General features: G+C 46.8%; 1 protein-coding gene across 4 annotated transcripts in view; it reads right to left on the bottom strand.

Annotated features, from left to right (window-relative positions):
* FNIP2 (folliculin interacting protein 2) overlaps positions 1-20,000 on the bottom strand; it is a 148,215-nt gene extending 128,215 nt beyond the window's left edge. For 3 of the 4 annotated variants that reach the window (XM_073576650.1, XM_073576676.1, XM_073576666.1), the window contains exon 1: positions 19,764-20,000. Coding sequence is in view for 1 of the 4 variants with exons in the window: in XM_073576666.1 (XP_073432767.1) it covers positions 19,764-19,849 (86 nt within the window). In the remaining 3 variants the exon portion in view is untranslated. The remainder of the gene's footprint in view (positions 1-19,763) is intronic. The other variant, XM_073576658.1, reaches the window with a different exon arrangement.
* Positions 20,001-23,685: the final 3,685 nt, after the last annotated feature.

The following is a 23,685-nucleotide window of genomic DNA, read 5'->3' as shown; positions in this document are numbered from 1 at the left end:
ACCAAGGAGACCCATGTGTGAAAAATTCTTACGGGAGGGAAGTGAGCGGGTGCTGTCGTGGACTCTACAAAAGAGTATTACCGGTAAGTTATCAGTTTTTTCTTCTTCGCCACGACAGCACCCACTGAGAGATTTCCAGAGATAATCACTTGGGCGGGCACACCGTGTTAAGGACTGATCTACCAAAAGTTAGATCCTCGGTAGAGGACAAATCTAGTCTATAGTGACTATAAAAGGTAGACGGAGAAGACCAGGTTGCAGCCTTACATATTTGTTCAATTGGGACGTTCGCCCTCTTGGCCCAGGAGGATGATATGGCTCTAGTGGAGTGCGCCTTAATCCCCAGTGTAGGGTCTTCTCCTTTTGTCAGATACGCCATTGTGATCGCATCTCTAATCCATCTGGATATTGTGCCTGATGTAACTGCAGACCCCTTCCTGCTGCCCTGGAATGAGACAAAAAGAGACCTACTCTGCCTCCAGGGACTGGTCCTATCTAGGTAGGCTAGCACGGCTCTTTTCACATCTAAGGTGTGATATTTCTCCTCGTCCTGTGTTGACGGGTTCTCATAGAATGAAGGTAGGCATATCTCTTGAGACCTATGAAATTTAGTTGCCCGTTTGGGCAGGTAGGACGGGTCCGTCTTTAAAATGAGACTGTCTCGTGTTGTTAACAGGAACGGTGGGTCTACTGATAGAGCATGAAGATCACTCACTCTCCTGGCCGATACTAAGGCCACCAGAATAGCCGTTTTCAATGAGAGGCACTTCACTGATGCTGAGCTTATGGGCTCAAATGGTGCCTGAGTGAAGGCATCCAAAACTAGAGTAAGGTTCCACGCTGGTAGCCGAGGCACATGCACCGGTTCTGCTCGTTGACAAGCCGAGATAAACCGAGCCACCCATTTATTTGCTGCCACGTTATAGTTAAACAGGGCTCCTAGGGCTGACACGTGGACCTTAAGAGTGTTTACTGAGAGTCTCAGTTCTCAGCCTTTTTGTAAAAACTCTAGAATGGCCGTAATGGGTACTTCACCAGCTAGTTTTGTTGGGTGGAAGGCCAGGAACTTCCTCCACACTTTAGCATATATTTTTGTCGTGGACTCCTTCCTGCTTTGTAGCAGGGTATTGATTAGGTTTTTTGAGAAACCCTTCTGCCTCAGTAGCTCCCTTTCAAATTCCAGGCCGCTAGGTGCAGGGCTTTGGCCTGTGGATGGTAGCAGGGTCCCTGCGAGAGAAGATTCTGGTGCAGAGGCAGGATCCACGGGTCGGTTACCGACATGGCTCTCAGCCATGAAAACCACGGTCTTTTTGACCAAAACGGGGCTATCAAGATGACCCTCGCCCTCTCCTGTCTTATTTTCCTGACTACTGTTGGTAGTAGCACCATTGGAGGGAAGGCATAGGCTAGTTGGAATGCCCAGGGTGCTTGGAGGGCATCTAGAATGTCTGGGTTGTCCGACCTGTAGAGAAGCAAACCTTTTTATGCGCCTGTTGGCTCTGGTTGCGAATAGGTCTATCTCCGGTCTGCCCCATTCTGACGCTATCATTTCGAAGACGTCTCTGCTGAGGACCCACTCTCCCTGGTATAGGGCCTGGCGACTGAGATAGTCTGCTCGGGAGTTGTCTACTCTTATAGAGAGCACTGACAAGGAGAGAAGATGGACCTCGGCCATCTCCAGGATCTTTCCCGCGATAGACATCAGTGGCATTGACCGCGTGCCTCCTTGCCGGTTTATATAGGCCACTGCGGTGGTATTGTCTGTCTGGATCTTTACGTGGGTGCCCCTTAACTGCGGGAGAAAGTGAGATATCGCGCAAAAAAATCACTGTCAGCTCCTTTACATTAGAGGAGGCCTCCATTTCATTCTCACGCCACCAGCCTTGTACCATGTGCTCCTCTAGGTGGGCTCCCCAAACTAAGGGGCTGGAATCCGTGGTGAGTACTTTGGAGGGAGTCACCCACCACTGTACTCCCTTCGATAGATTGGAAGGAATTAACCACCATTTTAGGGATTCAACCACCTCGGGCAATAGGGACATCTTCCCTTCCAGCCGCCCCTGCAGTCTGTCTCCTGCAGAATAGCCCACTGTAGTACTCTGGAGTGGAACTGAGCCCATTGCACCACTGGAATGCACGATATCAGAGACCCCAGCAAGGACATGCCCTGTCTCAATGATATTACAGGTCTTCCTGAAGCATTCTGTATCTTATCGATTATGGCCATTACTTTGGCGTTCGGCAGAAAGCACTCCTCAGTTACGGAGTCCACTTGCAGACCCAAAGACCTTTGAAAGGTCACAGGCACTAGTCTGGACTTTTCCCAGTTAATTAGCCAACCCAGTGTTTGTAGGGATGAGATAATCCTAGCTATTCTTGCTTCACACTGTGTAACAGAATTCCCCACTATGAGCAGGTCGTCTAAGTAAGGGACAACTAAGGTGTCATTCAGCCTTACATACGACATTACTTCCAGCATTAATTTGGTAAATACCCGAGGAGCCATGGATAGTCCGAATGGCATTGACGCAAACTGGAAATGCTGAATCCGACCTTTGAACCAGACTGCTACCCGCAGGAACCTCTGGTGCCCTCGATATATGGGGAGATGGTAGTAGGCGTCCTTTAGGTCCAAGACTGCCATATAACACCTGGGAAACAAAAGCTTTATTGCAGACTTAATCGTCTCCATCTTAAACGACCTCAGTCTTAGGAAGGTATTAAGTTTCTTTAAATTTCTTATAGTCCTGTAAGAGCCATCTGGTTTTGGGACTAAAAATAGAGGAGAATAAAAGCCCATCCCTATTTCGTCGTCTGGGACCTCTACTAGGACCTGTTTAGTTAGCAGTACTGCAATCTCCATCTCCAGTGCTTCCTGCTGTGATCGGGACTTCATAGAAGTCAATAGGAAGGAGTTCGGTGGATACCGAACAAATTCTAATTTTAGGCCTGATGACACAATATTTAAGGCCCACGGGTTTGATGTCACCTTCATCCATTGGCGGCTGAATCTTAATAGCCTGCCACCTACCGGTGTAACGGTTTTATCGGGATCTGTCTCCCCTGAAGGGACGTTTCCCGAATAGGTTGCCTCTCTGCTTGGGGTCCTTATTTCCCCAGCGGTCCTGGGGTCTAAAGTCCTTCTTTTTACCGAACGGCGGCTTCCTGTAGGCCCTCCTGTTGAACGGAACATACGGGTTAGGGAACCCCTTCTTCCTCTCCCCCGCTTTTGTCAAAATCTCATCCAGTTCCGTACCAAACAGGTACTTACCCTGGCAGGGTATAGCACACAATCTAGTTTTTGTTTGTGTGTCTCCTTTCCACCCCTTCAACCATAAGGCCCGCCTGCCTGCATTGGTCAGTCCTGCCGCTCTAGCCGACAACCGGAGAGAGTCCGCGGAGGAGTCGGAGAGGAAGGCCGCTGCTCCCTTAATGATCGGTATAGAGGAAAGAAGTCTACTCCTAGCTACTTCATTTTTAATATTGTCCTCCAAGTCGTTCAGCCACACCAACATTGATCTTGCCGTACACGTGGCTGCTATTGCGGGCTTAAAGGCTGCCGTACAAGCTTCCCAAGATCTTTTGAGGAATGTATCGGTCTTACGATCCGAAGAATCAGCCAAAGTTCCCGAATCCTCTACCGGCAAGGAGGATCTACGGGAGGTAGAGGCCACTGCCGCATCCACCTTGGGGGCTCTCGACCAGGCTGTTAACTCCTCATCGTCAAAGGGATACTTACGCTTTGACGTTAAGGGGAGGAAGGTTCTCTGACCTTGTTTCTCCCATTCCCTCTTAACTAGGTCTTTTACAGCTGGGACCACTGGGAATGCTCGGACCTTTTTACGGGAAATACCCGCAAACATTATGTCCTGAGGGGTCTTGGGGGTCCTTACTCTCCGGCAACCCCATGGTATTTCGGACAGACTTCACAAGATTACTGATACTGTCCGTGGGGAAACACGTCTGATCCTCGTCCTCTGAGGAAAGGTATTCCTGGGACTTATCGGAATCTAGTTCTCCGGTATCTGACGGCGACCTTGACGCCAGCGAGACTCCTCCTTTAGGCGAACGTATTTCTCTCACGGAGGAGTGACCCCCTAGACTACTGGAACTGCCTAAGGCCCGTAGTTCCTCTCTTATCATTGCCCGGATATCCTCCTTCTTTCGTGAGGATTCCTCCTGTAAGGCCTCCTCAATACATGATTGGCATAATCTCTTTGGGTGGCCATCCGGGAGGGGCTGCGAACATAAGGCACACTCTATGTTTTGCCTTCTCTGTTCTTTTAGCCTAAAGGGGGTATGGACCAGAAAGAGAAGGCTATCAATTATCTATCCTGACCAAAAAAACACTCACCCGTGAATTTCGTCAGCAACTACCGGCTGCGGTGTCCGAGACCCAGGCTGAGGCGAGGCATGGGACGACTTCTTTTCCTTACGTTTCTTCTCTAACGGCTCATCTTGCCTGGAAGGTCCACTGGATTCCTTCCTAGAGCTGCCACTTTTTCTGGTGCTATTGGTTCTCCTTGTAGCACTGCTCTGTCTACTGCCGAGTGGGGATACCACTAGCTGACCTAATGGGAGCGAAGCTGGGTCATCTAAGGATGACATGACTGCGCACCAGCGCTGTGTTTGTGGCTTCCTTTTAAAGCCTTTGCTATAGCTGCTCCTCCTTCTCTCTTTTTTTTTTTTTCCGTCCACCATTTTTTTTTTTTTCTCTCTCTCTCCCCCTACTGCGCATGCGCGGGCGTTGTCCCGCGGTCTCTGCCTTCAGCCTGATCCCGAAAGTCCTTCTCCACTTCCGGGTTGCCTCTCCTGGAGCGCTGGGTCACCGCAAATAGTAATGCGGCCGGCGACACGGCGCGTCTGCGCCCCCCCTCCACGCACGGGGTCCTTCTCCTGCCGCAGGTATGACTCCCAGCGGCGCCGCTCAGCACACACGCTCAAGCCCTTCTGCCACTCGGGGGGGGCGCGCGGCCTCAGTATGCCCCGATGGCGTTAGTAATGCGTCTACCCCCTAGAGGGGGGGGGGTGGAGTATAGCCATGCCCCCAGTGAGCTTTGGCACCACTTTCGCCTCCAGCCTCACCTGCATTACCAGCTCTGGGGGGGGGGGGAATACACCTCTCCGCCCGACGCTGCCTCCGGTCCTGGGGCCCCTGCTGCTCATATTCTGCACGCAGGCGGCTACCAGATCAGGCATCCACTTCTGCGGGTTCCTTTCCAGGAACAGGAAACCAAACTGAGGGAGCGAGGGGGACCGCCCCATTTATCTCTCTGTAGGTTTCCTGTTCCGGGGGCGGATCCCCTCTCTCAGTGGGTGCTGTCGTGGCGAAGAGGAAAAAATGTACTTCAGATCCAAGAAGAAACTGGACCCCAATAGTTGTTGTGCAGTGTGTCCCGAGTATGCCGATACCCCATGTGTGGCGGTTAACGACTGTTTGGGCGCATGGCAGAGCTCGGAAGGGAAGGAGCATCGTTTGACTTTTTCCAAACGCAAAATTGGCTGTAATTAAGATTGGACGCCATGTCACTTTTGGAGAGCCCTTGATGTGCCTAAACAGTGGAAACTCCCCACAAGTGACACCATTTTGGAAACTAGACACCCCCCCCCACCACAAAACTTATCTAGATGTGTGGTGAGCACTTTGAACCCCCAAGTTCTTTACAAAAGTTTATTTTCATGGCTGACATTATAAAGTCATTTTCTACAGAAATCTTTTCGCCCCCCAATTTTCTATTTTGCCAAGAGTAACAGGAGAAATTGGACCCCGGAAGATGTTGTGCAATTTCTCTTGAGTATGCTCATAACCCATACGTGGGGGAATACTAATTTTGAGGCACAGTGCAAAGCTCAGAAGGCAAGGAGCGCCAGATTTTACTGTTAGGCCGGCGTCACACAAAAGAATATGGACGAGTGAGAGGCGTTTAAAAAAATGCACTGCACACGGACCAATGATTCTCTATGGGGTAGCTCCCATCAGCCGTATTTTTCTTGCGTATATTTTACGGTCCGTGCCAATCGCAGCATGCTGCGATTGTCAGCGTACTACGGCCGAAGTACGCCAATGCAAGTCTATGGATGCGCTAAAAATACACATTACACACAGACCACACGTGTGAGTTGCGAGAAATACGCACCTGGTGTCTTTTAGAAAAGCCGGCAATTCAGTGCACTATACAGTAAAATCACACTGACAGGTTAAATAAAGAAACGAAAGAATAGATCTAGACACAGAATACTAATATTATATATATATATATATATATATATATATATATATATATATATATATATATATATATATATATATATATATATATATACACACACACACACATTTATATTTCACAGAGTTCATCGCAGAATAGCCGCTAACTCAATTGCCGGCTTCTGTCATATCATTCCCCAACCCGACATGAAATGACACATGTTTTTTGTTTTTTTTTTTATATGTCCCTGACTAATAATTAGATGAGGGTGTGTGTGCAAAATTTGGGAGGTGTAGGTGTTAATTCGTTGGGGAAAAAAAAAAAAAAAAAAAAAAAAACAGCAGGTGAGTGAGGGCAGATTTTAATAGCCATGAGAGGGACCATTGTTTTCCCCCCCCCGGCTACAAAAATCTGCCCCCAGACATGGCGCATCTATAAGATGCGCCTTTTCTGGCACTTATCCTCTATTCCCATTGCCCTGTAGCAGTGGCGAATTAGTTAATATAACAAAGGGTTAATGTCACCATTCGAATGTAAGGTGACATTAAGCCGATAATGGAGATGTGTCAATAAGACACCGATCCATTATTAACCCTATACTAAGAAAGGGTTAGAAACCACACAGACATTAAAAAGTCTTTTAATGAAATAAAGACAAGCTTTTGTCAAATTTTTATTAGTCTGGTAATCCAAAATAAAGCCATGACCTGCAAAAAAAAAAAAAAAAAAAACAATATCCTTACCTCTCGCCATTCAGTCATGTCCCACGCTGCAATCCAAATAGTTTACAATGAGGACCGATGCCAATGCAACCAGCCTCACTAATCTACTACAAAATGAATTGATTTAGCTCTGCGCAGCCTCACTGGCTGCCTGGAGATGAACTAATTACCCTGGGAAAGTTTGACTTTTTTCCCACGGTAATTAGTTCATTCACAGATCAGCCGGGGACTCCTGCTGACGTCACTGATTTTGACTCCATTGTTATTTTACAGAAAAAAGCAGCAATGAATGTTGTCGAGTGAAAATTGCAAACAGTCGTTGTAGTGACCGGTATGCTGTAGTAACCAGTACGTTATGCCCCCCTGTGCATCTGGAGGCATGCACCTGTACGTTAAGCAGGCTTTCATCGCTTCAGAAATGACAAACATGGACGCAATATGTGATTTAGGTACACTGTGGGGCTCAGAAGGGAGGGGGGGCACTTTGATGCAGAGAATTTGCTGAATTTCTTTTGGCAAGTGAGGTGCCATTTCACTTTTCCAGAGTCTTTGTGCTACTAGTAACATGGAAGCCCCCTATATTTCTGTTAACAGATAGTGAACCTGAGTGAGGACTTGCTTTTTTCAAGGATTGAGTTGAAGCTTTTATTGGGAACATTTTACATAATGTTTGGGATCATTCCTCAAGTGCTCTACGCCGAGCACTTACTTTGCAATTTCCATTAAAATATCCGAGTGACACGATTCAGGTGAAACCCTCACGGTGTTAGCGGGGATCTTACTGAGGTCACAGTAGTTCAGCCCTGCTGGGAACACAGCCTAAGTGACCAGAGGTAACCTTGATGATGTCATCGACGGTCACCGATACTGCACTTGCTGTTCATTCCCCAGTGGTTCTTAGCCTGGACGGTCACATCTTGGCACCATCCAGGTTGAAAACGTTCTCCCCCAGACCTGGATTACGGCGTGCGACAGAACGACCGGACAGGTGAAGGATATCGTTGTTTATTATTTTTGGTTTATTACAGGAGAACAAGATCGTCGGTGGAATAGGCGTTAGGGGAGTAAAACTTTTTTTTTTTTTTTAAATAAAAATGGAAAACTTGTTTTATTTCTAATATACATTATTCTGAACACCAGCACCCAGCTGTGAGCTTTAGCAAGGCCTGTTGTCAAAAATGACAGGGACCCCACGCCTTTTTTTTATAATTTAAATAATTTGTTTTAAAAAAAGTGTGGGGACTCCTATTTTTGATAACCAACATTGCTGAAGCTGAGGTTTGCAGCCCCCAGCTGTGAGATTTGGGTAGGTTGATTGGAGTAATAGAATCATAGAATCGTAGAGTTGGAAGGGACCTCCTGGGCCATCTGGTCCAACCCCCTGCTCAAAGCAGGATTCGCTAAATCATCCCAGTTAGATGTCTGTCCAGCCTCTGTTTGAAGACTTCCATTGAAGGAGAACTCACCACTTCTCGTGGCAGCCTGTTCCACTCATTGATCACTCTGTCAAAAAGTTTTTTCTAATATCTAATCTGTGTCTCCTCCCATTCAGCTTCATCCCATTGCTTCTAGTCTTTCCTTGTGCAAATGAGAATAAAGATGATCCTTCTACAATGTGACAGCCCTTTAGATATTTGTAGACAGCTATTAAGTCTCCTCTCAGTCTTCTCTTTTGCAAACTAAACATTCCCAAATCCTGCAACCTTTCCTCATAAGACAGGGTTTGCAGACCGGTCACCATTCTGGTCGCTCTTTTCTGAACTTGCTCCAGTTTGTTGATGTCTTTTTTAAAATGTGGTGCCCAAAATTGGACACAATATTCCAGATGAGGTCTGACCAAAGAGGAGTAGAGGGAAATAATTACTTCACGTGATCTAGACTGTATGCTTCTGTTAATACATCCTAGAATTGCATTTGCCTTTTTTGCTGCTGCATCACACTGTTGACTCATATTCAGTCTGTGATCTATTAGTATACCCAAGTCTTTTTCACATGTGCTGTCACTTAGCCCTATTCCTCCCATTCTATATATGCTTTTTTCATTTTTATTGCCCAGATGTAGTACTTTGCATTTCTCCCTGTTAAAAACCATTCTGTTAGTTGCTGCCCACTTCTCCAGTTTATTTAAATCTTTTTGAATCCTCTCTCTCTTCTCTAGTATTAGCTATCCCTCCTAGCTTTGTGTCATCAGCAAATTTAATCAGTTTACCCTCAATTCCTTCATCTAAATCGTTGATAAAGATGTTGAACAATGCAGGGCCCAGGACAGAGCCCTGTGGTACCCCACTTGAGACATTCTTCCAACTGGATGTGCAGCCATTTACGACCACTCTTTGGGTCCGATCACTAAGCCAGTTATGAATCCACCTAACAGTTGCCTTGTCCATTCCATACTTAGTCATTTTTTCAATAAGGATTGTATGAGAGACTTTGTCAAATGCTTTGCTGAAGTCAAGATATACTATATCTACAGCATTTCCTTGATCCACCCAATCAGTAATACCATCATAGAAGGAAATTAAATTAGTCTGACATGACTTATTAGTTACAAACCCATGCTGACTCTGTTTAATCACTTCATTCTTATCCAGGTATTGACATACATGTTGTTTAATAATTTGTTCAAAGATCTTTCCTGGTATAGAAGTCAGACTCACCGGCCTATAGTTGCCTGGGTCCACCTTCTTCCCCTTTTTGAAGATAGGAACAACATTTGCTCTTCTCCAGTCTTCTGGCACTTCTCCTGTTCTCCAAGAATTTTCAAAGATTATGGAGAGGGGTTCAAAAATTTCTTCTGCTATCTCCTTCAGTACTCTGGGGTGTAATTCATCTGGACCTGGAGACTTGAATACATTTAGGTTAGCTAAGTGTTTCCTCACTATCTTTCTGTTTATAGATATCCTGGATTCTTCTATTCCCTTAATAGGACAGTGAATAACAGTTGATGTTACATTTCCTTTCTGAGAGAAAACAGATGCAAAATAGGAATTTAAAAGTTCAGCCTTCTCAACATCCTGTCTTACCATTTCATCATTTTCATCCTGTAAAAATCCTATAGCATCTTTGACTTTTCTTTTACTTTTGACATATCCCCAAAATCCTTTATTATTGCTTTTGACATCTCTTGCAAGCCTCAATTCATTTTCAGCTTTAGATAATCTGATTTGTGCCTTGCAGGTTCTGCAGACAGCATTATATTCTTCTTTAGATATGCCTCCTTCTTTCCATTTTATAAACATTTTTTGCTTCCTTTTTAGCATGTGCTTAAGTTCTGTGTTCATCCATCCTGGTTTCCTTAAATGCTTCCTATTCTTCCCTCTTTTCGGAATTGTTAACAACTGTGCTTTGAGAATTTCATTTTTCAAGATTTCCCATCCTTCCTGGACATTTTTGTCTTTAAGGATATCCAGCCATTGGATCCCTCCAATTCTCTTTCTGAATCCCTTAAAATCTGCCTTTCTGAAATCTAACCTTGACGTCTGAGTCTTCACAGGTCTTCCGCCTCTAGTTATCCAAAATTCTAAAATAGCATGGTCGCTACCTCCTAGGGTCCCAGCCACTTTTACCTCCTCAACCATTTCCTCCCTGTTTATAAGGATTAGATCCAAGGTAGCAGTTCCCCTTGTTTTCTCCTTTACCTTTTGGAAATAGTCCCATCAGCCACTGTCTCTTGTCACTTAAATATTTCTCATCATTCTCCCTTGCTCATGTCAAACGCCAGCAGAGCAGGGAGAATGACAAGAGCCGTGTTAAGCACCCGACGTCAGGGAACAGTGCTTATCACTTCTTCCCTAGCGTCCATCCGTGTCGTACTGATGCGACACAAGCATTACACACAAGGACACTGACCTCTTCGGTAACTATTTTTCCAGTACCTGAAATATCAGGACGTGTGAAAGAGGCCTTATTTTGAGTTGAGGTTTTGCTGCTGTCACACACTAAGACGCTTTTCATTGCAGAAAATAGTTTTTGCATCCCATATTTTGAGAGCTATCATTTTTTCCATATTTTGGCCCAGTCACGTGAGATCTTGTTTTTTTGTGGTACAAGTTGATGTTTTTATTGGTACCATTTTCAGGCACATGACATTTTTTATCGCTTTCTATTTGATTTTTGGGAGGCAGAATGAAAAAAAATTAGCAATTCGGGAATTTTTTAATGCAACTACATGTAGTAAAATTGATAAGGCAGCTTTATTCTTCGGGTCAGTACGATTACAGAGATACCTCAATTAAACTTATGTTTTGGCGCCTTCACACAATAAAGACTATTTAATAGAAAAAGCTGTATGCTAGTAGGATTTTTGCGTGCGCTGCGCACTTTTGAAGGTGCGCCGAATGCACCATGTTGCATTTTGGGGGCATACTGTATGTTGTGCAGCATTAAATTTACCAGTATCTTCGGCAATTCCCACCCTGGACTTATACCCGAGTCAATAAGTTTTCCCAGGTTTCTGAGGCAAATTTAGGGGGGGGGGGGTCGACTTATATTCGAGTATATACGGTATTTCATCTGCCAATGAACATCTGGATTCTGTGAGTCACTGGGAGAAGTTGCTGTGGTCAGATGAGAGAAAAATTGAGGTCTTTAGAGGAAAATAAATGCTGCCTATGACCCAAAGAAGACCATCCCCACTGTCACGCATAGGAGGTGGAAACTATGTTTTGGGGTGTTTCTCTGCTAAGGGCCCAAAAGACTACCTCACCGCATCAATGGGAGAATGGATGGAGCCATGTACTGCAAAATCCTGAAGAAACAACCTCCTTCCATCCACCAGGACATAAAATGGATCGTGACTAGGTCTTCCAGCAAGACAGTGACCCAAAACATACAGCCAAGACAACAAAGGAGTGGCTCAAAAAGAAGCACATTAAGGTTATGGAGTGGCCTAGCCAGTCTCCAGAATATAATCTGATAGAAAACTCATGGAGAGTTGAAGCTCCGAGTTGCCAAGCGACAGCCTCAAAATCTTAATGATTTAGAGACGCTCTGTAAAGAGGAGTGGAACAAAATTCCTCCTGACGTGCGCAAACCTCATCAACTACAAAAACAACATCTGACAGCTGTGCTTGCCAACAAGGGTTTTGCCACCAAGTATTAGGTCTTGTGTGCCAGAGGGATCAAATACTTATTTCTCAATGCAAATAAATTTATACAATGCGATCTTCTCTCAATGTTAAAGTTAACCTACCCTTAAAATTATAGGCTGTTCATGTCTGTCAGCGGGCAAGCTTACAAAATCAGCAAGGGATCAAATACTTATTTCCTTCACTGTACAAGTTATTGGCCTTTGATTACTGTGGTAGGATCTATCACATTGCTCAAAAGGAACAGATAGGAAAGCTACCTGCAACAGCTGTAACCACACCCCCCCGCACTGACTGACAGCCAGCTCCAACGCAGAGTGAGCGTTGACAGAACCCATGTCGGTGTCACCCACGTGACCAAAACCGAATGCTGCCGGGGGCATAGTTTTTCTCCCTGCAGCGTTTGGCTATGTGCAGGTTAACAGCATTTTATCCATGACCTCTTCATCATCAACAAACTCTCCTTCCCACCCCCTCTGACTCAGCCTCTCCAGCTGCACTCTCTTACAGCATATTCCATTTCTCTCACACCCATCGCCCCAGCAACAAACGTGGTGGAGGAGTTGGCATGCTCCTCTCCGATACATGCTCCTTTACAACAATTCCGCTACGACCCACCGCTACTCTTCCCTCGTTTGAGGTGCACTCCGTCCCCATCTACTCCCCCTCCAACCTCCAGCTGGCTGTCATCTACCGCCCCCCAGAACTAGCCATCTCCACTTTTTTTCAACCACTTCACCACCTGGCTACTTCACTTCCTCTGACATCCCCACTATAATCAAGGGTGACTTCAACATCCCTATTGATGCTTCCACCCCAGCTGCCTCAATTTTTATCCCTCACGGCCTCACTCAATGGTCCTCCATGGCCACTCACAAAGATGGTCACACACTGGACCTCATCTTCACCTGCCTCCATTCCCTTACTAATCTCTCTAACTTACTCCTCACCCTGTCTGACCACAATCTACTGACATTCTCCTCCCTCTCCTCTTCTAGTGCACAACCCCCACTCCACAAACTCGATCACCCTTGCAGAAATCTCAAACACCTCAACTTACAATCGCTCTGAGTCCCTCCTCCCTCTTACAGACATATCTTCACTTCATGACACAGATTCTGCTGCCACTTTTTATAACACAATAACAGCAGCACTTTATTTGGCCGAACCCCTCACACATAGCAAAACTCGTACAATCAACAGGCAGCCCTGGCTGACTAGCCTCACCAAAGAACTGAGACGGGCTTCCAGGATTGCTGAGCGGAGATGGAAGAAATCCCGTTCTGCCGAGCAATTAACCGCATACAAGCGGTCCCTCACCAGCTTCAAGTCCATGCTCACTGCCGCAAAACAAACTTACTTCTCATCTCTCATATCCTCCATGTCTCATATCCTCCATGTCTCATAACCCTAAACAGCTTTTCAACACTCAATTCTCTACTCCATCCCATCACCTCCTCCTTCTCTCATTACCACTGAAGACTTTGCCTCTTTCTTTAAGCAGAAGATTGATACAATCAGGGAAAGCTTTGGCCCACAGCCCGCAATGCCTCTCCTAGCTGCTCAGCCCTGTTCCTCCAAAACCAACTTCTCCACGCTCCTATCAAGTTCACACCTCACCACTTGCATGCTTGACCTGCTCCCATCCCACCTCATCCCTAACCTCACCACAGCCTTCATCCCTACTCTAACACACCTCTTCAACCTCTCACTTACAAATGGTGTGTTCCCCTCATCCTTCAAACATGCCTCGATCACACCCATCCTCAAAAAGACCTCCCTTGACCCATCCTCTGTGTCTAGCTATCGCCCGATATCACTTCTTCCTTATGCCTCAAAACTACTGGAACAGCATGTCCATTTTGAACTGTCCTATCACCTCTCCTCCTGCTCCCTTTTTGAACGCTTACAATCAGGCTTCCAACTGCATCACTCAACTGAAACTGCCCTAACTAAAGTCACCAACGATCTACTAACCGCCAAGAGCAAGCAACACTACTCTGTCCTTCTCCTAGACCTGTCATCTGCCTTTGACACTGTGGACCATTCACTCATCTCTTGGCATCACAGGCTAGGGCCTATCCTGGATCTCTTCATATCTAACAACCGGAACATTCATTGTCTCCCTCTCCCACACCACCTCACCTCCTGTCTGTTCGGTGTTCCTCAAGGCTGAGTTCTAGGACCCCTACTCTTCTCCATCTACACTTTCGGCCTGGGACAGTGTTATGATTGAGTGACCAAGGAGGAAAGCAAGACCAAGCTAAGCCACAGAAAACCAGAGAGGTTGGTAACTAAGCGGACTGCAGACCCCTGATCCTATCCACACAACTCGCAGTAGCCGTGGAGCGTACCTACGATGATTCTAGACGCCTCGACACAGCCGGAGAACTAAATAAGCCTAAAGCAAGAAAGGGGAAATCTAAACTGCCCCAGAGCAGACCCCAAAGGAATAGATAGCCCCCCAAACATATATGGCCGGTGAGACAAGATGAAAACACAAACGCAGGTAGGAAAATAGGCTGAGCAAACAATGGGGCCCACACTAACTAGACAGGAAAGGAAAGAAACTGTCTGCAATCACAAAAAAACCCTGCAAAAAAAATGCCCAACACGTCTCATAGAAAAAACACTGAAGTCACTAGACTTCGCCCACTATATCAGCACTCTGGTATATTCTGAAAGCAGAGCAAAGAGAGGCCAATCTAATAAGGGACAAAAACAAACTGGCACAAACAGTAACATAAGGATGGAAATTCAGCACAGCCCCAGGCGGGGCTGGCTGACCACACAAAACCAAATCAAATGTGAACAATAGCAAAAGAACACTTAGTTTCCAGCTCAGTCCCTGCATGCTCAAGCTAAGACCTCAGGAGGCAGGAAAAAAAAAAAAAAAAATCACCAGCAGGGATAGAGGGAGTCAGCTGTCTTAAATCCAATCAGAAACTCCAGATGTCCAATCGTCCTCCTCATTATCAGGTGGCAGACCTCTGTTAATTAGATCAGCTCCATTACCTCCAGTAACCACTAGAGGGAGCCCGGAAAGAGAACTCGCGAGTCGCGACTAGAGTTGAGCGATACCGTCCGATACTTCAAAGTATCGGATCGGAATGGATCGGCCGATCTTAAAAAAAAAAGTATCGGTATCGCCGATTCCGATACCGGAAGTCCCATTCAAGTCTATGGGACTTCCGGTATCGGAATAAGAAAAATCCTGTTTTTCCCTTGTACAGCCTCTCTGGGGTCTGTGCCGGCCTGCCGGGGGGGGCTGTGCCGGCCTGCCGGGGGGGGCTGTGCCGGCCTGCCGGGGGGGGCTGTGCCGGCCTGCCGGGGGGGGCTGTGCCGGCCTGCCGGGGGGGGCTGTGCCGGCCTGCCGGGGGGGGCTGTGCAGGCATCGTCCGATGGGACTACAAGTCCCATCGGGCGATGCCTGCTACCATGACAGTGATTGACACATTAGCCAATGATGGGACAGTAGTAGTCCCATCATCCGGCTAATGTGTTGAATGTAAAAAAAAAAAAAATAAAAAATTACATGCTACATACATACAACATGCATACTACATACATGCTACATTCATACTACATATATACTACATGCAACATACATACTACATACATACTACATACATACTACATGCAACATATATACTACATGCATGCAACATGCATACTACATATATACTACATACATGCTACATACATGCTACATGCAACATACATGCTACATGCAACATACATACTACATACATACTACATGCATGCTACATACATACTGCATGCTACATACATACTGCATGCTACATACATACTGCATGCTACATACATACTGCATGCTACATACATACTGCATGCTACATACATACTGCATGCTACATACATACTGCATGCTACATACATACTGCATGCTACATACATACTGCATGCTACATACATACTGCATGCTACATACATACTGCATGCTACATACATACTACATATATACTACATGCATACTACATATATACTACATGCATACTACATATATACTACATGCATACTACATATATACTACATGCATACTACATATATACTACATGCATACTACATATATACTACATGCATACTACATATATACTACATACTACATATATGCTACATACATACTACATACATACTACATGCATGCTACATTGCTACATACATACTACATATATACTACATACATACCACATACATACTACATACATACCACATGCTACATGCATGCTACATACATACTACATGCTACATACATACCACATATATACTACATACATACTACATACAATACATTCATAGACATACAGTACATATAACATAGAGTAACATACTTACCAATACTTGTCACATTGTTCCCCGAAGCCATTGTCTTTTACGGAATAAATATTAACATAACAAACCACAAAAATACTCACCCACGATCCGAAGCAGTCCACGAGTGTGTCCCACGACGATCTTGGGTAGAGAACTGCAGCATCAGCTGTTGCTGCCGTTCTCTACGGGCTGCAGGAATCCAATGACGGAAGGTAGGTATCCTTCCGCACTGTATTCCTCCGCCAATTAAAAAAAAAAAAAAAAAGTCCCTAGTCTCACTTTATGCCATTGCTGTGTGGGAAATTCCCACGCAGCAATGGCATAAAGTGAGACTAGGGACTATTTTTTTTTTTTTTTTAAGTGGCGGAGGAATACAGTGCGGAAGGATACCTACCTTCCGTCATTGGATTCCTGCAGCCCGTAGAGAACGGCAGCAACAGCTGATGCTGCAGTTCTCTACCCAAGATCGTCGTGGGACACACTCGTGGACTGCTTCGGATCGTGGGTGAGTATTTTTGTGGTTTGTTATGTTAATATTTATTCCGTAAAAGACAATGGCTTCGGGGAACAATGTGACAAGTATTGGTAAGTATGTTACTCTATGTTATATGTACTGTATGTCTATGTATGTATTGTATGTAGTATGTATGTAGTATATATGTAGTATGTATGTAGTATATATGTAGTATGTATGTAGTATGTATGTAGTATGTATGTAGTATGTATGTAGTATGTATGTAGTATGCATGTAGCATGCATGTAGCATGCATGTAGCATGCATGTAGCATGCATGTAGCATGCAGTATGTATGTAGCATGCATGTAGTATATAGGTAGCATGCAGGTAGCATGCAGGTAGCATGCAGGTAGCATGCAGGTAGCATGCAGGTAGCATGCAGGTAGCATGCAGGTAGCATGCAGGTAGCATGCAGGTAGCATGCAGGTAGCATGCAGGTAGCATGCAGGTAGGTAGCATGCAGGTAGGTAGCATGCAGGTAGGTAGCATGCAGGTAGGTAGCATGCAGGTAGGTAGCATGCAGGTAGGTAGCATGCAGGTAGGTAGCATGCAGGTAGGTAGCATGCAGGTAGGTAGCATGCAGGTAGGTAGCATGCAGGTAGGTAGCATGCAGGTAGTATTTTTTTATTTTTTTTTTAACATATAACACATTAGCCGGATGATGGGACTACTACTGTCCCATCATTGGCTAATGTGTCAATCACTGTCATGGTAGCAGGCATCGCCAGATGGGACTTGTAGTCCCATCGGACGATGCTTGCACAGCCCCCCGGACATCAGCACAGCCCCCCGGCAGGCCGGTACAGACCCCCACAGGGTGCACAGACCACCGGCAGGCCGGCACAGCCCCCCGGCAGGCCGGTACAGACCCCCACAGGGTGCACAGACCACCGGCAGGCCGGCACAGCCCCCCGGCAGGCCGGTACAGACCCCGGGCAGTCCACACAGCCCCCCGGCAGGCCGGCACAGCCCCCCGGCAGGCCCGAAATGACGGCGCATCATGATGCGCACACACCGCGCATCATGATGACGTCAGGCTGTCAATCAACTTTGAACTTCCGATGCCGACTTCCGATATTGAAAAAATATCGGAAGTCGGTATCGGAATTCCGATACTTGCGGTATCGGAATGCTCAACACTAGTCGCGACCCCTCTGTCAATATAACCAGCTCCACTACCTTCACTAGTAACCAGAGGTAGGCCAGAAAGTGAATTTACAACAGGACAGCTCATAGAATCCCACAGTCTGCAGTATCATCTCTACGCCGATGACAAACAGATCTATCTGCACCTGACCTCACATCCTTACTTACCAAAATCCCACAATATGTCTACTATTTCAGCTTTCTTCTCTGCTCGCTTTCTAAAACTGAACATGGACAAAACAGAATTAATAATCTTTCCCCCATCTCACTCTACCCCTCCACCAGACCTATCCATCAATGTCAATGGCTGCTCACTTTCCCCAGTCCCGCAAGCTCGGTGCCTCGGGGTGATACTCGACTCTGCCCTCTTTCAAGACATATCCAAACCCTTGCCTCCTCCTGCCACCTCAAAAATATTTCCCGGATCCGTGCATTCCTTGACCATGAAACCACAAAAACACTAGCGCACGCCCTTATCTCCCGCCTCGACAACTGCAACCTCCTACTCTCTGGCTTTCTCTCTAGCACTACTCCAATCCATCCTACACTCTGCTGCCTGACTAATCCACCCATCTCCCTGTTATTCCCCAGCCTCCCACCTATGCTAGGCCCTTCTCTGGCTTCCTATTGCCCAGAGGCTCCAGTTCAAAATTCTAACTATGACATACAAAGCCATCCACAACCTGTCTCCTCCATACATCTGTGACATGATCTCCCGGTACTTACCCACACGCAACCTTCGATCATCTCAAGATCTCCTTCGCTACTCCCCACAACCGCATACAAGTCTTCTCCCGTGCATCCCCCATACTCTGGAATGCTCTACCCCCAACAAATCAGACTCTCGCCTACTATGAAAACCTTCAAAAAGAAACTAAAGACCCACCTCTTCCGACAAGCCTACAACCTGCAGTGATCCTCAGTCTACTGTCCGCCGCACAACCAGCTCTACCCTCTCCTAGTGTATACTCACCCATCCCCTGTAGACTGAGCCCTCGCGGGCAGGGTCCTCTCTCCTTCTGTACGTGTGTCTTGTATTGCTCATGTTGATTGTACTTATCTATATTTGCCCCTTTTCACATGTAAACCGCCATGGAATAAATGGCGCTAAAAAGATGTATAATAATTTCTCCTGTTGACTGGATCCCTTTAACAGCTTGGTGTGAAGTGGTGTAAAGCCTGACCATGTGCACAGCAAATCAGCGTTGCATAAAAGTCAATAGGAACATTCTTTTGGGTGATTTCTCACCTGCTTGGGGGACACCATTGTGCACACACACATGCCTGGTACTAGAGTCAATGAGCCACCTCTAGAACCATCCTGTAGCCACACAGGTGCCGCACCATGCCCAATACGGCTCCCACCACGTCCCCATACCAGACGTTACCCATCAGGGAGGGCCTGGCACTGCCAGCCTTCGCACCACACAGAAATGCCACCTGTGCCCCAGGAGGCCAGTGAGCCCTTACCACCACTGGTCACCATTACTGGATGGGACATGGAGGTTTATGCTGCAATGGATACCACGTGATCTACAGCTCTGTGCACTGTCTGCAAATTGCAACAGAATAGTGTCTTTTGCTTTTTTTTTTGGGGGGGGGGGGGCAGTCACGTGACCACGACAAATCGTGACATCTGCGATCAATCACTAGGTAGCCCTGAAATAACGGCGAAACCAGAAGCAGCATCCCCAACCCCAGCCCTGCAGGACGCCCCCACATTACAGCCCCATGCACCGGGTAATCACCTGAAGGCGGCGCCCTCCTTGGTACCTGTGCTGGGCTCAGGGCTGCAGCTGCTCCGCTTGCTGAAAAACCTATGGAGCAGAGCCATGGTGCTGGCACTCAGCAGCCGCTCCTAGCACGGTCTCCGGAGCCTCACAAGCACGCTAGCCGGGGCTGCTGAGAGCCCTCGCCCGGTGCAGCCCGCCATGGTGGCAGAGCAGCGCTTTATCTCCCTGCATGGAGCCGCTCATGTGACTGGAGGGGGAGGAGCCGGCGGCGGAGGCGAGGCCAATCATCACTGAATCCCACCGAACCACATGGAGAGGACCTACAGGTGTGGTCAGCCAAGGAATGACGTCATCATGGAGGACCTACAGGTGTGATGTCATCACAGAGGAGAGGACCTACGGGTGTGATGTCATCACAGAAGAGAGGCCCTACGGGTGTGATGTCATCACAGAAGAGAGGCCCTACGGGTGTGATGTCATCACAGAGGAGAGGACCTACGGGTGTGATGTCATCAAAGAGGAAAGGATCTACGGGTGTGATGTCATCACAGAGGAGAGGCCCTACGGGTGTGATGTCACAGAGGAGAGGCCCTACGGGTGTGATGTCATCACAGAGGAGAGGACCTACGGGTGTGATGTCATCACAGAGGAGAGGACCTACGGGTGTGATGTCATCACAGAGGAGAGGCCCTACGGGTGTGATGTCACAGAGGAGAGGCCCTACGGGTGTGATGTCATCACAGAGGAGAGGACCTACGGGTGTGATGTCATCAAAGAGGAAAGGACCACAGAAGAGAGGACCTATAGGTGTGATGTCATCACAGAGGAGAGGACCTACAGGTGTGATGTCATCACAGAGGAGAGGACCTACGGGTGTGATGTAATCACAGAGGAGAGGCCCTACGGGTGTGATGTCATCACAGAAGAGAGGACCTACGGGTGTGATGTCATCACAGAGGAGAGGATCTACGGGTGTGATGTCATCACAGAGGAGAGGACCTACGGGTGTGAGGTCATCACAGAGGAGAGGACCTACGGGTGTGAGGTCATCACAGAGGAGAGGCCCTACGGGTGTGATGTCATCACAGAGGAGAGGCCCTACGGGTGTGATGTCATCACAGAGGAGAGGCCCTACGGGTGTGATGTCATCACAGAGGAGAGGCCCTACGGGTGTGATGTCATCACAGAGGAGAGGACCTACGGGTGTGATGTCATCACAGAGGAGAGGACCTACGGGTGTGATGTCATCACAGAGGAGAGGACCTACGGGTGTGATGTCATCACAGAGGAGAGGACCTACGGGTGTGATGTCATCACAGAGGAGAGGACCTACGGGTGTGATGTCATCACAGAAGAGAGGACCTACGGGTGTGATGTCATCACAGAAGAGAGGACCTACGGGTGTGATGTCATCACAGAGGAGAGGACCTACGGGTGTGATGTCATCACAGAAGAGAGGACCTACGGGTGTGATGTCATCACAGAAGAGAGGACCTACGGGTGTGATGTCATCACAGAGGAGAGGACCTACGGGTGTGATGTCATCACAGAGGAGAGGACCTACGGGTGTGATGCAATCACAGAGGAGAGGCCCTACGGGTGTGATGTCATCAAAGAAGAGAGGACCTACGGGTGTGACGTCATCACAGAGGAGAGGATCTACGGGTGTGATGTCATCACAGAGGAGAGGGCCAACAGGTGTGATGTCATCACAGAGGAGAGGACCTACGTGTGTGATGTCATCACAGAGGAGAGGACCTACGGGTGTGATGTCATCACAGAGGAGAGGACCTACGGGTGTGATGTCATCACAGAGGAGAGGACCTACAGGTGTGATGTCATCAAAGAAATGATGTCAAGGGTCCAACAGGTGTGACGCCATCCAAGGTATGATATAAAAAACAGAGAGGACCTCCAGGTGTGTTGTCAGCCAAGGAATGATGTCATCATGGAGGACCTAAAGGTGTGATGTCATCCAAGAAATGAGGTCATCACAGAGGAGAGGACCGACAGGTGTCATGTCATCCAAGAAATGACATAATCACAGAGCGGACCTACAGGCTCCTGCCTTGTTACATGTCAACCATCAGTCAGTAATTTCAACACACAAGGAGTAGAGCAGATACAATGCTGAAGTTGATTTCTTATTTGTCCAGTTTCTTATTTCTTATTTATCCTGTTTCTTATTCAGGGCTGAACTTGGTTTCTTACTAGCAAAATTTTCTTTTTATTTTTTACAGGTTTAACAACAATCAAAAATATTCACAATAATAAAAGCCAATGCAGTGAGGTGCCTTGATGGAAATACAATTAAACACACCTACAAAAGTTATAAAAGTGGCACAAAACGACATTAAATTGGGCACCGAATGGTGGTAGCAAAATGGTTAAATGCCTTTGAGCCAATGATCTCGCCCCCACATCTCACAGGGGGTCACTTCAGCCTCGGTTCTTGTCATCAGAGCTGGCATCAAAGTGGTCAAAAAGCCAAATACTACAGGTAATGAGTGGAGGACAGAGGAGCCTCTTAAAGAAGTTACAGGTCTGTGAGAGCCAGAAATCTTGCATGTTTTTAGGTGACCAAATGCTTATTTTCCACCATAATTTGCAAAATAAATCTTGCCAAATCAGACAAAGTGATTTTCTGGATGTGTTTTCTCATGTTGACTCTCATAGTTGTAGTCTACCTGTGATGTCAATTACAGGCCTCGCTCATCTTTTTAAGTGGGAGAACTTGCACAATTGATGGGCTGACTAAACACTTTTTTTATCCACTGTATAGTGTACTCATTTATTATGTATAACACCATCCTTAGTTACATAGTTTCCTCTTTTATTATGTATAACACCTTCTCTTATTACATTAAATCCTCTCTAGTTATATATGGTGCTATCCCTTATTCTATAACTTCCTCTGCTGTCTCTTACATAGTTTATTCTTGTTATTTTTGTTATTCACAGTGTAGGGTCGGGCTGAGGGAGGCAATTAGGTGGTGCTGATCCAACAGGACTGGGGGGTGACCCACTTCGTGGCGCCGGGAGACATGAGACTGGGTCAAGGGTTGTGTCCAACAGTTCAGATTTTATTGGCCGCTTTTCTGACGACCACCGTACTTCATCACAGGATTAGTCCACAATTCACTTTTACACACAGACCCGGGTACCTTCTCTTTCTTAGTTTCACCGTTCGTGGCGTCCTCTATGGCTCTTCCCAGCTGTGGCTGCCCTAAGCACTTTCACCACAGCATTTCACCCTTTAGAGTACGCCGTCCACCTGACACTCACAGTCTGTCTCTGTCCGCAGCCACTGTCCTTTTTGGGTCACCTCCTGTGACCGTCTTCACTGTCAGTAGCTCTCTGTAGGCCTTTTCCGTCTTTCTACCTACAGCAAACTCTCCTCTCTAGTGAGCTCCCTTGGCTGACTGGAACTTCCAGAACCTTCCCTGACCTCTTATACTCCCAGTCCCAGTAGCTCCGCCCACTATCACCTGACAGTAACCCTTAACCAATGGCAGTGACCTTGACCCCTGGCAGTTACACATCCACTCTCTCCTACACTCCCCACTGCCCTCTAATGGTCAAACTACCACATGACATCCTTTTCTCTTTATCTCAGCCTACACTGCGCTCTCTGTCTCTTACTACAGACAGACCTGTCCGTCAGCTCAACCTCCCCACAACAGCACCCTCTTTTATTATATAGTCCCCTCTCTTTTTAAATATAAAATATCTGCTGGAGCAGACAGTGATGAGACGACCAGTCCATCAGCTCCTCCAATAGAAAAGAAGTTTTGCCATGCTCCATCAGCCGTCATTGCATTACACACCTAACAAGAGAGGACGATATGTAATAATGACGGCTCTATGTAATCTGATATGTAATGGACGGTGCTGTACATAACAAGAGAGGGCACTATGTAATAACAGACAGCAACAT

This window comes from Dendrobates tinctorius, unplaced genomic scaffold, assembly GCF_039654945.1.
Source record: "Dendrobates tinctorius isolate UK_male_01 unplaced genomic scaffold, ASM3965494v1 ptg000008l, whole genome shotgun sequence".
In the NCBI taxonomy this organism is placed as follows: domain Eukaryota; kingdom Metazoa; phylum Chordata; class Amphibia; order Anura; family Dendrobatidae; genus Dendrobates; species Dendrobates tinctorius.
This window is presented reverse-complemented; position numbering and strand designations above follow the sequence as displayed.